Raw genomic sequence first — 16481 nt, 5'->3', positions numbered from 1 at the left:
CATTACATTTTCCGGCGCACTCGTCTTTTTGGCCACGCACATCCATCTTCTTCTTAACCTTCCTGACCCATCCATTTCTTTTTTATTTCAGCAAGTGTTCAGTTCTCGGAGACACAGCAATGACAGCTGGCTTTCAATCTCACACAAGAAACAAGCACCTCCTACTGAGTCCTGATTGGTCAGAGCGTGCAGCGCTCAGTCACATAAAAAATAAATGTGCTTAGATTTGTACGTGTGCACAATTGAATATATCTGAATTTTTACTTGCATACGTTGTTTTCTGGATTTGAACATGCGTCCATTTTTAGGAGGAAATCTACTTTGTCCCCAGTAGGGGACATCATTTTTTAACCACCCTAAATTGAAATACCATTGAGACCCTAATAATATTCATATATTTATCTGTATGTGCCAAACTAGTTGTAGCAAATAAAGCGCTAATACAACGATGCCGTAATATTTCCTGGTCAAACGGTTTACTCCTTCAAGCACTGCTGCCACCTATCTGGAAGCTTGTGTATAGTTCAAGCAAGGACCAAAGAGATGGTCATTGACTTTCGAAAGAGTAAGCCTCCTCTGATGCCAGTTATGACAAGCGGTCCAGGCTTATAAATATCTGGGTGTGCATACGGACAGCAACCTGGAGTGGTCCGTAAATGCGGATGTACTCTATTGTCATTCTTTTAATGCAGCTAATTTTGTGCCGCCCCCAGCCAGAGCGATTGATATCGCTCAACACAGCGTAAAGCTCCGGCTGTGTTGATTGAGCGATTGATGTCCCTCTGCGGCAGCAATGTATTTTAACTGCAGTTGCAGCGTTGCGTCACTATAGAGGAGCTATATTGACAGCAGTGCACCGGAAAGACCTGAAGCAAGAAACAGATCGAATCGTGTTTTTCCCCGCTACTTGGTGCGTAACGTTGACCACAAGTGGATTTCTGCCATACAGACCACGAAACTGTGGTATCACTGGACTCCTACAGAACACTCCAGACTGTGCTGTGAACATTTTGTCTCTGGTAAGTGAATACAGCTAGTAGTGTTAGCTTTGTTTCCAACCTTTTCTGACTAATTATAATAGATCGATTGACTGAAGAATTTATTAGAAGTTTGCATAGGATCAGGTAGAGTTTCATGACGGTACAGATTGACTGGTACAAGGTCAACTAAAAGGAGTTACCCCTAGAAAGCATTACAAACATGTCTATTTAAAAAAAAGTTTCCTCCGTGTCAGAGTAACGTTGATGTTTTTTAGCGTTGCAGATATGGCAGGCAAAATCAGCCAATACTTTAAAAAGTGATCTCGCGAGTAGGAAAGTCAAGAGTCCAGGTGAAACAGAGCAGAGAAATTAACGTAACAGGCAGTTAAAATGTAATAATTCATGGTGGTGACCACATGTGGAAATTTGGTCCACAGAGCGCTTGAAGGCTGCTTCTAAATCATCTATGAGTGTCTAAAGCAAAAGTGGCCCCACCACACAAGCTATGAGCCCATCATTCTCTTATGCAAGCGCTTAGGCCACAGGTGTCAAACTCAAGGCCCGGGGGCCAGATCATTTTATCTGGCCCGCAAACACCTGGAAATGATGTGTCAATAAAGTACTTAATATTTTCTCACTAAATGTAATGGATTTTTTTCATTTTGACAGAAAAAGTATATGTACTGCTTGAAATTGCATGCCTTTTATACTTTAATAGTACCCATTATTGCAACAAATATTACAGTATATTATCATACTTTTCAAACGTTTTTTTGTCTAAATAAAAATAAATACTTAAATATCTGCTTGACTTATGATTTTACAACAAACTACTCATCAAATTAATACATATTACGGTGTTCTTTACGGCATATTACTGTAAATTGAAAAAAAAACTACCATTTTTTTGCGTAAAAATTCTGGCGCATGGTCAGGATTGTACCATCTCTGCCTCAATTTGAGCCAGTAAAAATCCTGTTTATTGTGTGAGCCACGAGAGATACCTGAATTTTATCCAAGGGGATTATTAAAGTATCTAAGCATGAAAAATAACACTAACACTGGAAGTGCCCCTGCCTCTCACAGGCCCCATAGGGCGGTCTGCTTCACTATTTAATAAATACTAATCTAAACAATAACAGCAGATTACAGGAGTAAAAAGCAATCATTAACAGAAGTATCTCAGTTTTGGTAAACCCCGCTTTTTGCGGTATTCATTAACATTTTTCGCCAAATGTTTGCAAGGTTTTTGTATACCCTCTGTTATCTACAGGCAAATATTGTGCATCCCAAACTTGTTTCTGTCGAGTACAAAAACAAAAAATCCCACGCATTGGTAACTCAGTCTCTGTGCTTTGTTAATTAAATACCACTGCAAAATATCTCACCGTGGTTCCAAACAAAGTTACTAGTGCCAGCACTTTGCTAAAGGCGAAAAACATTAATGAATTCAAGAAAGAACAGGAAAGTACAAAGGTGGCATGCGAGTGGCCCTTTCCTCCTCTCCTTTGTCAACAAAAGTCTTCAATAAAAAAGGAACAAATTATGTTAAATGTTTTTTTTGTTTTTCTTATTAAATCAACATAAAAAACACAAGATACACTTACAACCAGTGCACCAACCCAAAAAACCTCCCTCCCCCATCCACACTCATCCACACTCATTCACACAAAAGGGGCTGTCTCTTTCCGTTATTAAACTTCTGGCTCCTACAATATAGAACAATGCAGTCTGCGATGGATACAGTCCTTGAAGCACACATGATTGTGTGTGCTGTTAAATGTTTATTGATATGTATATAACACATTGTTGTCAGCATGTAAAACTATAAGAATTATCTATAAAATGTAATTGTTGTATTAATTTTGGATGTAAGGATTTACATCATAGTAAAAATTTTTTTTTTTTTTTACAATTTGGTTTTTGGACTATCCAAAATGGATAACTAACACAAATAAATGGTACCACTGTGTTTTCTCAAACCTACTGACCTGCCATGCTTGGCCTCGGTGGAGTCGGACCAGGCGCTGGAGGCAGTGATGTCAGAGTCTGGGATGCTGCCATCCTCCATCCCCAGGGCGTAACGACACTGAGCTGCCAGGAGGAAGGAGACAGGAAAGGACAGAAGATGTAAAGTAAAAGAAAAGCGAGGGGAAAAAAGACGTGAGCAACATTTTTTATTGTCTTTGAGCTTTTGTGCAGGAGGAACTTAACATTCCCAATAAATGTCAGCCGGCATCATTTGGTCACGGAGCATTTAGTTGTTATGTCATTGTTGGGAAAACTTCCGGACTTTTTGGCGGTGAGTGAGCGTCACAGGCACGAAGAGGAGACAGGAAGAATTCCAAGCGATCGCAATAAATTTACTGGCGATTTCCCACCCTGCTCATATTTATCTTGCAGAGGAAAATATATGTTGAAGTAAAAAATCTTGTGTAGTATATTGTTTTATTGCATGCTGACACACCAACAGTTGTTATATTGTCCTCTCTCTAGACTCCTATTAATCTACTTGTTTAATCTCCTGTTAATAGCTGCTTACTTTCTGCTGTAACGTGGTTCTATATACACTTGTTGAACTTTATTAAGTACTTATTTATTGTGTTATTTAAAATTGGTTTAGTTGTTCGCTTAACTATTCGAGGTGGGGGAAATAATCAATTTTTAGATACATCCTAATTCGAAAATGGACTATTATAAAATCGATCAGGAAATGTCAATTTTTAATAGATTTTTTTTTAAAATAAAGTAACGCAGACAGTTCTAAAGTTTGGCTGACCGCATCGAGCCCCCTCACAAAGAGATCTGACCATCTCCTTTGTTATAGGGCACTTATGTTCCAGTTTTGCACACACTTTCATTAATTTAATAAATGTGAACATTTATTAAATTAACAACTGTTGTGGCATAACTGTTTCTTATTATAAATGCACTGTTTTTTAAAGTTGCAAGTGATAAAACACTTATTTAGTGATTTAAAAAAAAGATATGTAAAACTGCATCAATTTACATAAATTAAAGATGAATTAATAATCGATTTTTAATCGAATCGTAGCTCCTGAATCGTAATCAAATCGGGAGGTGCCCAAAGATTCCCACCTCTAATTAGTATGCCTGCTCCTGGCTTGCTTTCAGTGTGGAACATGTTTAGCCTCATCTTCCAGTGCTGATTGATAATGATACTAAAGATACTAAGACATGTAGTTTATTTGCCTTAATGGAGGTAATTATTGTTAGCTTAGGTGAGCGGCTCCACACTGTGTATGGAGACACACAATTAGCTGCTAGCCACCTGTCAGCCGAGGGGCCAAAAATAAATAGTGTCATTTGGGATCGGCATTAATCGGCAATGACAATCACGTACTTTTTCATGAAAATCGGCTGATACTGATCGCCAATCGATTGCCACATCCCCACTTATAACCAATTTGCATGTTTGTTGCAACTTTTTAATAATGAGCAGTACAACGTAACGACTACTAAAAATATTTACTTTAATCGCGTGCATCTCACACAAGAACTGTATTTTAGTGTTGACGACAAAAATGCAGATGAATCCTGGAAAAGGCTTCCTGGGTTTCCCAAACTGTCGGGCCACTGTTGAATTATTAAATGGCCGGAGCAAAATGCTTAATTATTTTATTAAACATCATTCACAACAAAACATTTTCTAGGCTAATGGCTTTTTGTTTCACGTTTGTTGTCATAATTTTATGTTCTTTAACATTAGTTTATGTACAGTACATATTGATGTTACGGCAATACATGATCTTCCATCCATCCATTTTCTACTGCTTGTCCCTCTAGGGGTCGCTGGAGCTTATCTCACTATTTCAGCAAAATTAGTTTCCAGGTAGGAAACTGTAATCTAACTATAAGAAATCATGCTCACTGAGCTCAAGTCTTGAAAGATTAGTGGATGTCCCACATGAAGCGGATTAAGCTGTGGATTTTTGTGCCACTTTTGAGGCCAACATTTTCCAGGTCAAATTCCAAATTGTACAACCTAAGAGAAAATACAATGGCACTTTGTAGGATGCAAACTTCCACCAAAGTGGTTAGCAAAAGTACTATTTTTTGTTTGTTTGTTGGCTGGTCTATTAGTTAGCTACTTCCTGGTTTATGAAGGATTGTGTAAAATGTTAGAACTAAACGGCACCTACATTCTGAGTTGGACTGTTCCTTTAATGTCAGTGACAAATGACGTCTCTCTTAGTGACTGTTTTTTTTTACAGTAACTAGCTAGAAGAGAGGGACAAATGACCTACTCAGTGGGCTTGTGGTTAGAGTGTCCGCCCTGAGATCGGTATGTCGTGAGTTCAAACCCCGCCTGAGTAATACCAAAAAGACTATAAAAATAGGACCCATTACCTCCCTGCTTGAAACTCAGCATCAAAGGTTGGAATTGGGGGTTAAATCACCAAAAATGATTCCTGAGTGCGGCCATCGCTGCTGCTCACCTCCCAGGGGGTGAACAAGAGGATGGGTCAAATGCAGAGGACCAATTTCACCACACCTAGTGTGTGTGACAATCATTGGTACTTTAACTTAAACTTTTAAATACTCGAAACAGCTCTTAACTACAATAAAAAGATTGTTTAATCAGAATCAGAATCAGAATAGTTTTATTGCCATTGTTTGAGAACGGGTTCACAAACTAGGAATTTTTCTTGGTGCAAACGTGCGACATAAAACACATATAACACATATTTGGTATAAAAAGAGCTGTGACTGAGCTATCAGATAGACTTAGAAGGGATTCAAGGAATTCAAGGAGCTGCTGTTAGGAGTTCTTGTTCATTTGCCTGATGGCCGAGGGGAAAAAACTGTTTAGGTGGTGGGAGGTGTGGGTCTGGATGGAGTGTAGTCTCCTGCCTGAGGGGAGAGGGGAGAATAGTGTGTGTCCAGGGTGAGAAGAGTCAGCTGTGATCCGACCCACACGCCTCCTGGTCCTGGAGGAGAACAAGTCCTGGAGGGATGGGAGCTTGCAGCCAATCACCTTCTCCGCAGCACGTACGATGTGTTGCAGTCTATTCTTATCCTGGACTGTGGCGCCGGGGAACCACACTGTGATGGAGGAGGTCAGGATGGACTCTATGATGGCTGAGTAAAACTGCACCAGCATCATAATATTTTATTAGAGCGTATCAAAACACGTATTGGTATGTCAGACTTAGCCTTGTCTTGGTTTAACTCTTATCTTACTGACAGGATGCAGTGCGTCTCCCATAACAATGTGACCTCGGACTATGTCAAGGTAACGTGCGGAGTTCCCCAGGGTTCGGTTCTTGGCCCTGCACTCTTTAGTATTTACATGCTGCCGCTGGGTGACATCATACGCAAGTACGGTGTTAGCTTTCACTGTTATGCTGATGACACTCAACTCTACATGCCCCTAAAGCTGACCAACACGCCGGACTGTAGTCAGCTGGAGGCGTGTCTTAATGAAATTAAACAATGGATGTCCGCTAACTTTTTGCAACTCAACGCTAAGAAAACGGAAATGCTGATTATCGGTCCTGCTAGACACCAACATCTATTTAATAATACCACCTTAACATTTGACAACCAAACAATTAAACAAGGAGACTCGGTAAAGAATCTGGGTATTGTCTTCGACCCAACTCTCTCGTTTGAGTCGCACATTAAGAGTGTTACTAAAACGGCCTTCTTTCATCTCCGTAATATCGCTAAAATTCGTTCCATCTTGTCCACTAGCGACGCTGAGATCATTATTCATGCGTTCGTTACGTCTCGTCTCGATTACTGTAACGTATTATTTTCGGGCCTCCCTATGTCTAGCATTAAAAGATTACAGTTGGTACAAAATGCGGCTGCAAGGCTTTTGACAAAAACAAGAAAGTTTGATCATATTACGCCTATACTGGCTCACTTGCACTGGCTTCCTGTGCACTTAAGATGCGACTATAAGGTTTTACTACTTACGTATAAAATATTACACGGTTTAGCTCCAGCCTATCTCGCCGATTGTATTGTACCATATGTCCCGACAAGAAATCTGCGTTCAAAGAACTCCGGCTTATTAGTGATTCCCAGAGCCAAAAAAAAGTTTGCGGGCTATAGAGCGTTTTCTATTCGGGCTCCAGTACTCTGGAATGCCCTCCCGGTAACAGTTAGAGATGCTACCTCAGTAGAAGCATTTAAGTCCTATCTTAAAACTCATTTGTATAATCTAGCCTTTAAATAGACCCCCCCTTTTTTAGACCAGTTGATCTGCCGTTTCTTTTCTTCTCTCCTCTTCTCCCCTGTCCCTTGCGAGGGGGAGTTGCATAGGTCCGGTGGCCATGGATGAAGTGCTGGCTGTCCAGAGCCGGGACCACTAGCCTGTGCATCGGTTGGGGACATCTCTGCGCTGCTGACCCGTCTCCGCTCGGGATGGTTTCCTGTTGGCCCCGCTGTGGACTGGACTCCCGCTGATGTGTTGGATCCACTGTGGACTGGACTTTCACAATGTTATGTCAGACCCACTCGACATCCGTTGCTTTCGGTCTCCCCTAGAGGGGGGGGGTTACCCACATATGCGGTCCTCTCCAAGGTTTCTCATAGTCATTCACCGACGTCCCACTGGGGTGAGTTTTTCCTTGCCCGTATGTGGGCTCTGTACCGAGGATGTCGTTGTGGCTTGTACAGCCCTTTGAGACACTTGTGATTTAGGGCTATATAAATAAACATTGATTGATTGATTGATTGATCTCGGTCGGCACCTTAAGTTTCCTCAGCTGCCGCAGGAAGTACATCCTCTGCTGGGCCTTCTTGATGAGGGAGCTGATGGTCAGCTCCCACTTGAGGTCCTGAGTGATGGTGGTGCCCAAGAAACGGAAGGAGTCCACAATGGGGACGGGGGTGGGAGAGTCAATCAGGGTGAGGGGGGATGGTGGGGCTGTGACTTTCCTGAAGTCCATGATCATCTCCACTGTTTTCTGGGCGTTCAGCTCCAGGTTATTGAGGCTGCACCAGGACGTCAGCCGGTCTACCTCTCTCCTGTAGGCGGACTCATCGCCATTCGAGATGAGCCCGATGAGGGTGGTGTCATCCGCAAACTTGAGCAGTTTTACGGATTGGTGACTGGAGGTGCAGCAGTTTGTATACAGGGAGAAGAGCCAGGGGGAGAGTACACAGCCCTGAGGAGTACCAGTGTTTGTGGTTCGACTGTCCGAGACAATCTTCCCCAGCCTTAAATGCTGTATAAATGACAGGATCAAAACTGAGTTTTATTATATTTATAAAAGTGGTTTGACTATAGTGTCTTAGTGTGTACCTTATAAATTGTTCAGTAATTGTTATTTTGTATAGAAATACAACACGACCTTCATAATGTTAATTTTGTCACAGCATAATCAAGTCCAAGTACACAAAAAGTAGACCTATGTGAAGGAAGGGGACCATCCAAGACGGCACCCTTACACATTCTTTCTTTTGTCTGTCCAACTCCTCTGACCCAGCGGGACTCCTGTTACAGGTCGCGCCGCTGGGCGTGAGGGATGGGGAGGGGGGTGGAGGCAGGGGGTTGGTTTCGCAGCAAAGGCAACAAAAGGAAGGGGCGACAAAAATGAGGGCGCCGATGGCTGGAAGAAGACAGAAGAGAGCAGTCTCGGGTATCGGCGCTGACTGGGCTCCACCGGCAGGCATTATCAAACGATCCAGATAGTGTGGAATTTCACCGCGAGCCAACTGTCTGCTCCAAAAGGGGAGGGTCGGTGGCGATAAAGTAGAGTAGGCTACTGACAGGAGGAGGGTGACGGAGAACAAGAGAAAGGGGTTTGTGGGGGGTGTCATTGAGTCACTGCACTGGAATTCTGGGCTGCATGACAAACGTTAAAGTCCTCATAGGGCTTGATACACACCCATCAAACAGGTGCCCACGTCATTAAATCATCATCATACTGCCTGTCAACAATAGTTTCAACAGCACTCGAGCCTTTAAATTGCACTCTGCCTTCATTTCAATCATTGCTCACTCTTTTGAGGACAAACTGTGAGTCATTTAATCAGCCGAGATTGTCAGGTAACTTATTCGCTATTGTACCAATGTATTATAATCTCCACTACATTACTGTTGTGCATAAATTAAGTCAACCCTGAAATTGCAACTGGTGGTTGGAACAACAGGTGGGAAGGTGAATGTGTCTAAGGGTATTCCACAATGCTGGGTTTGGTCCCCGTTTTGTTGAAGGTGATTTGTGTCGCTGCCCGACAAGTATGTATTGTCCTGCTTTTTGCTAGATTATGTGTAAAAAGCGAATAAACGTGGCAATTTTGCAGGATTTCTATGTGAAAAAGAGCGAATGTCTTCTAATATCGTATCAGCCACAACATAGGTGGAACAGCCAATTGTGTGAAAGGATAATTTGCAATTTCAGGACCAGGAGTGTGGTCAATGTGATAAGAAAAGGAACTATCACTATCTAATACATATAAGAATCTGTAGAAATGTCCCACTTTATTGGATTATGTGCACAATTTGTGGGATCTCTGTGAAACAGACTTCAGAGGTAGTATCAGCCGCAACAGAGGTAGAACAGCCATCTGTGTGAAAGGGTATTCTGGGGTGTGGTCCCTGTAGTGATAAAAGCAATTAACACTATCTAACATCTTATTATTCAATTGCAGGATGCAGAAATGTCCCACTTCACTGGATTCTGTGTAAAAGGTGATCTACTGTTATGACACTGATGCAGCCATTATCCAGGAGCTCTATGAAAGAGGCTAATGTCAATTAGCACTGAAAAATATTCATACTTTAAGTGCCTCAAAAAAAACTAGAATGAATGTACTCTAGTTCATACAGAATCTAGGTAACATTAAAACTATGCGTCTTGAAGCAATGGAGACAAAAGGCAGCAAATGATAGTGGCTGCAACCAGGAGAGGTGCTGTTGATTCAGTTTTAACAAGTCTACAGAAGGGGAACTACGAGAGTTAGACGGACCTTTGCTATGGTGCAAATCTCCGAATTGAAAAATTAAAAAAAAAAAATGTAATGATAGCCCCGCCCTCACTTAGTCACAATATTAGTGACCTCTGATATTACAAACGGAAAACAAAGACCAGAACCTTTGACCAAGTCTTTCAGGAAGAGCTGACACTGCTATACAGTAGCTGCACTGTGGGACCAGCAGCATTTTTACCACTTTCATTTTTGTAATATTGGCCCATATAGTACGTAGCTCATAATTGTAACACCATTGGGGCTTTGGCTGGAACAAACAATCAGTGTAATGGAGCGAAAATATTGCCTCCGTTTGCAATATATGAAAGAAAGTGTTGAGGAACACAAAAACGCTGTTTAAGCTGCAGCTTGTGTTCTCTTGCAGCAGTTAGATATTAAGCAGAGCGCTCTGGTTACACCTGGCTGCCTCCCTGCACTCCCGCTTCGATACTTTGACTGACACTTCATAATCTGGCAATGCATTAGCAGTCTTGACGAGCGGAGAGGGAACTGTTTCACTCTCCTGTTACGCCCAACTAGCTGGATGGCAGGCATGGGGGAGGATACAGGATAGCCTGTTGATAAAGGAACGGGAATGAGCCTCACTGATGAGAATGGAATGAGAAGAACTCTGAAAAGAATGTGGGGTTGGAGATTAAAGTTATATGATATAGTTACTATTTTGTAATATAAAATGAGGCAGATTTCTTACTTGGCAAAAAGCAACAGAGGACCAAGTACAGTACTTCAGGCCCAATTTGAAGCCTCGACAAATTGCAAAAGAAAACAAGACAAAAGTGTGTGTGCGCAACACCTTCAATAACAAAGAGCAGCCTTTTTAACTGAGTTATCAAACAGACTGCCGTTGTATTTTTGGGCATGACACTTTACCCACCTTGCTCCCAGTGCCACCCATACTGGTGTAAGTCATTTTTAGCCTAAATGTAGATAATGGGGGTTTCTTCATGTAAAAGCGCTTTGAGCTACTACAGAAAAGGTGCCATATACTGTATTTTCCGGACCATAGGGCACACCAAATTATAAGGCGCACTGCCGATGAGCGGGTCTAGTCAGGTTTTTTTTCATACAAAAAGGCGCACCGGATTATAGGGCACATTAAAAGGGGTAATATTTATTTATTTTTTTTCTAAATTGAAAACACTTCCTTGTGGTCTACATAACATGTAATGGTGGTTATTTGGTCAAAATGTTGCATAGATTTTGTTTTACAGACCATCTTGAAGTCGCTTTCTGACAGTCGCTTCATGATGCGCCGTTTTGTGGGCAGTCTTATTTACGTGGCTCACCTTCGACAGTGTCTTCTCCCCGTCATCTTTGTTGTAGCGGTGTAGCGTGCAAGGACGGGAGTGGAAGAAATGTCAAAAAATGGAGCTAACTGTTTTAATGACATTCAGACTTTACTTAAATCAACAACGGAGCAGCATCTTATCATCCGTGGCTCACTAGTGCAACAACAACGCCGGAAATGTGTCCCGTGAAAAACCGTCCGACGGAACTCTCCAATTACTAAAGTTCCATTGGTGAATTATCTAAACCCACTACACAGGTAATTTTTTGCGCTTCCATAGAGAGATACAAATTAGAACTTTACGCTACTTCATATTAGAAATGGCAATAGCGGAGGATGAATGCCCCATTACAAGAACATAGAGAAAAAGAAGGCGCTTGTTGACTACGTGGCGGACTACAATGGCGAACGGGCGCAAATTTTCAGGACTTATGCAGATCCCAAATACACATCAGCAGGTACCAGAAAGTAAAAAAAATTGGTTTTGCTTAATATTGCAAAACAAAACGGCAGATAATATGTCTGCTAATGGGTGCCATTTTGCGGTCCTTATACACACACCATAATAATACTCGTATGTTGACAATCCATCAAGCGGTGCGGCTTCAGAGTTTACCAAAGTCGAACTAAAACATTTTGACAGATTTTTGAGCGCCGTGTGTAATGTTCTATATTCTAAATGGAACATTTAAAATTGTGGTGTTGTTTATAAGCGTCATCCTGCAGTCCACACGTATCTCTTGTGTGACTACCATCTACTGGTCACATTTATTATTACACCATGTATCAAATAAAATAGCTTCGAGGTCGGTATCCAAAACCAGAATTATTCCGTACATTAGGCGCACTGTCGATTTTTGAGAAAACGAAAGGCTTTTAAGTATAAAATACGGTAAATATAATTCACTTCACTTGAGAATGGATTCCGAAGCTCAATACATTTGTAGTTGAGCTACATTGCTAGTGCATTTTTCCAGTAACCAAAACCTGTACATAATTTTTAACAAATACCATTAGGGGAGCAAGAGTGACCCAAATGCCGCCAGGGGGGCGTCTGTCACTTGCAGTTTAAATGACACAAACAGCACAATTTGCAGAATTTATCTTTAAATTGATATAACACTTTGGCTTATTTCCATTGTATTATATCAGAAGGGCCAACACATCGTTGGATTTGTCAGTATGCAGCCCACAGTGGAACAAATTTGGACACCCCTTTCCAAGAGAGTATTCTATGAGCGTGTTCTACCTGCATTGAAGTGCCACTCATGTTCCACTTCCGCAGACGACGCCACCAGCATCTCCAGGGCCAGGGTGACCACAGAGAAACGAGACAGCCACCCCGCTGGCCTCGCCATGACGGCAGCGGCGCACCTGGTTATCTGTCCGGACACCCGCGGCTGGTCACAGGCATTCCTGTCAAGAGGGGAAAGAAGATGCATTAGGTTAAATAAACGGTTGAGCTTAGAAAAACAGTTCAAAGCCAAAACAAAAAGACTGCTTTCAGGTTCCAATTTGTTTCTCTCCCTCACGACAGGAATGATGCGGTCTTCAGGCCTATAGACAACAAAATGTTTGCTTATTGAGGATGCTACAATCAGCTCAACATTGTCTGTATTCCCTCAGAAGCCAATCTATCCTGCAAAATACTGATATCAAACCTGCCTTCAGTTAATTGGACAGAGTATATTGAGCCAGGGGATGTTTACGCTTAAGACAATTAGGTTTAGGAGATATTACAGCAAGATGGGCCACATGGGCAACAATGGGAAAAGTCAATGTTACTTTAACAAGACTGCTTTTTGTCAGACAACACCAATACACCCAGTAACACAATGACAGTTCACATTTTACTCCGAGAGAAGAAGACGTCCAGTGGTGAAGCTAAGAATTCTGGTGGGTGATACGTGGAAGTCTGAAGTAGGAACAACAGCTGGGGGAGGGGGAAGAGAGGCCAGTCTTTCTTCCTAACAGACCTTCGAGGTTTTAAACCCCATCTCTTCGAGTAGACCGGGATGGGCCAACAGCTGACAAACAGCTGTAGTGGCAAGAGGAGGGAAGGAGGCGCAGCGTCTGGAAACAAGAGTTGGGACTTGAGCCTTGCCCAAGATTTCATGTTACACATTCTCCACATGATTCTTATTCTAATAGTTTGAGCTGTCTTAATATGTAAAGATTTGTATTTAATGATGAAGAGGATTACATCTCTCACAGTAGATGTTTTGATGAGGGAAATTGCAGAGAGAAACCGATTAAAAAGAGTCATCCCTGAAGGTAATTGGAATGATCCATTAAGAGTCAGTCTGGTTCTGATAAAACTGCTACTATGGCATCATCTGAGCTAATATCTTCAGGGGCAACCTCCTAGGTCCATTAATCTGGTGACCAGCCCAGCCAGGTATGCCCTCATTCTGCTCGAAAACTCAAAAAGTAAACGAAAACTGCTTTGTACTGCAGTGCAACGCCACTTTTAACTAATAAGACATTCCAACAAATAACAGCAGTAGCGGAGAACAAGAAGTAGAAACAGTGGGGTAGGATTTTGCAGTCTCCAGAACTAGGTAACAAGAGAAGAGTAAGCGAAATTTAGCTTGTATGTTTATTTGTAATAAATGATAACGATGCTCGTACAATGAGCAACCCGTATGGTATCGGCTCTGCTAGCTTGGAACTCTGGCTGACAAGATTCCTGGGTGGGTCTCGCGTGAGAGGAAGGTGAAGCGTTAATCATTTTTGCAATGATGGAAAGCGCCACTCGACATAGCAACTGACCCTGTGGTCAAAGTTGGAATTGCCACAAAACACATTTTAAGATATTCAACAAATAAAGTGCAACAAAAAACAGTGCAATTTCTTTTTCATAACATGGTCACTACTGCATAGTTTCTCTTGTTATATTCTTATTTTTACTATTACATTTTTATTCTTATTGTTGCTTTTTATTTTTATTCTTGTTATATTTTAAATCTTATTTCCATTTATACCCCCATTATTTACTTTTTAAATTTGATCTACACTGTTGCTGAAATTTACATTTTCCTGAGGCAACTCTCCTGAAGGAATCAATAAAGTACTATCTATCTATCTAACACTCTACTGCACCCACCCAATTTGTCACATTTCACGTGTCAGGCAAACCGTGACGAATGAGGCCAAATGTATCCCTTTCCTACTGTAATAGAAACAATACTGGGTAGTACATTTTCTTAGCAGAAATGGTTACTAGCCCATGGTAAAAGGGGCCGTAAAGTGGATGTTCTATGACAATGAGCTATGAAATATTAAAAATGTCGAGTTACAAAATATCACAATATGAAGCTTTGCCAGATGGATTTGTGAGATTACAACACATGTTCTCATATAATACCCACCTTGAGTCCAGACACAGTGAAATGGAAGTCTGTGCATGATGAAACAATAGCGGTGATGAAGTGTTTGTAGGGTGGGTGGTGACTTATGGCCTTAGAGAGAATGTATGCATGGATGCAAGGGGGCCAGCAAGTGGGCATAAAGGCAGCTGTCCTGCGTCTGTCTCTGTGTCACTTCACCATGTAGTGTATGCGTTGGCAGTAAGGATAGAGTTTTTGGAGTATGCCTGGTTTAAAAATGCTAACGTGGGAGGCTTTTAAGTGCTGCAGTAAAATCGGAGAATCTCCAGTGATCAGGTGTCACTCGCCATCAACAAACACACACCAGCAGACGTCTTGTTCTCCAACAGAGACGACATCACTCACATGGTGGGAGAATAAGGGGAAAAAAAGCAGACAGACAAATGTTTTGGCGAGCAGGAACAGAAGTGTCTGCAGCCATGTGAGACCATGTTTTGTTGGGAAAAGTCAAGTGGTGCTGAACAGCTGTGGTTAGCGCTCAGGCAGCAAAGAGAAGAGAAAGGGCCCGCTGTGTTCTGGTGAAGCCCGGTGGCCACTCCAGGGTTTTGTCTTGGCTAATCCAGGAGCTGCGCTAAATGAACGCACGTGGAGGCAGCTGCTCCTCCTGACTAAGAAGAATAGAAACCTTTTTTTTAAGTGCGCACTCATTGCATCATTAAAGATACTTTCTATAATTATTAGGGGTGTGGGAAGAAATCGATTCGAATTCTAATCGCGATTCTCACGTTGTGCGATTCAGAATCGATTCTCATTTTTAAAAAATCGATTTTTTTTTTTGTGATTTTTTTTTTTTTTTAATCGATCCAACAAAACAATACACAGCAATACCATAACAATGCAATCCAATTCCAAAACCAAACCCGACCCAGCAACACTCAGAACTGCAATAAACAGAGCAATTGAGAGGAGACACAAACACGACACAGAACAAACCAAAAGTAGTGAAACAAAAATGAATATTATCAACAACAGTATCAATATTAGTTACAATTTCAACATAGCAGTGACTAAAAATCCCTCATTGACATTATCATTAGACATTTATAAAAAAAAAAGAAAAAAAAAAGAAGAAAAGTGTCGCAGTGGCTTACACTTCAATCAATCAATCAATCAATCGTTTATTTATATAGCCCTAAATCACAAGTGTCTCAAAGGGCTGTACAAGCCACAACGACATCCTCGGTACAGAGCCCACATACGGGCAAGGAAAACTCACCCCAGTGGGACGTCAATGTGAATGACTATGAGAAACCTTGGAGAGGACCGCATATGTGGGTAACCCCCCCCCCAATCTAGGGGAGACCGAAAGCAATGGATGTCGAGTGGGTCTGACATAATATTGTGAAAGTCCAACACATCAGCGAAAGTCCAGTCCATGGTGGGGCCAGCAGGAACCATCCCGAGTGGAGACGGGTCAGCAGCGTAGAGATGTCCCCATCCGATGAACAGGCTAGCGGTCCACCCAGGGTTGGGAGCAGAGTAGAAAAGAAAAGAAAAGAAACGGCAGATCAACTGGTCTAAAAAGGGAGTCTATTTAAAGGCTAGAGTATACAAATGAGTTTTAAGATGAGACTTAAATGCTTCTACTGAGGTAGCATCTCTAACTTTTACCGGGAGGGCATTCCATAATATTGGAGCCCGAATAGAAAACGCTCTATAGCCCGCAGACTTTTTTTGGGCTCTGGGAATCACTAATAAGCCGGAGTTCTTTGAATGCAGATTTCTTGCCGGGACATATGGTACAATACAATCATCAAGATAGACAGGAGCTTGACCGTGTAGTATTTTATATGTAAGTAGTAAAACCTTAAAGTCGCATCTTAGGTGCACAGGAAGCCAGTGCAGGTGAGCCAG

The 16481-nt window shown here is 41.8% G+C and overlaps 1 protein-coding gene across 6 annotated transcripts in view; it reads right to left on the bottom strand.

The window, feature by feature from the left end:
* Positions 1-16481, bottom strand: part of ddr1 (discoidin domain receptor tyrosine kinase 1) — a 109429-nt gene that overhangs the window by 54045 nt on the left and 38903 nt on the right. For 4 of the 6 annotated variants that reach the window (XM_062063855.1, XM_062063858.1, XM_062063860.1 and 1 more), the window contains 2 exons: positions 12488-12654; positions 2972-3074 (listed from right to left, as the gene is read on the bottom strand). In XM_062063855.1, the coding sequence (XP_061919839.1) occupies positions 2972-3074; positions 12488-12596 (212 nt within the window). In that variant the 5' untranslated portion in view covers positions 12597-12654. Of the gene's footprint in view, positions 1-2971; positions 3075-12487; positions 12655-13214; positions 13312-16481 lie in introns of all 6 variants that reach the window. The other 2 variants (XM_062063857.1, XM_062063856.1) reach the window with 1 other exon arrangement.

This window comes from Entelurus aequoreus, linkage group LG11 (assembly GCF_033978785.1).
Source record: "Entelurus aequoreus isolate RoL-2023_Sb linkage group LG11, RoL_Eaeq_v1.1, whole genome shotgun sequence".
NCBI lineage: Eukaryota > Metazoa > Chordata > Actinopteri > Syngnathiformes > Syngnathidae > Entelurus > Entelurus aequoreus.
This window is presented reverse-complemented; position numbering and strand designations above follow the sequence as displayed.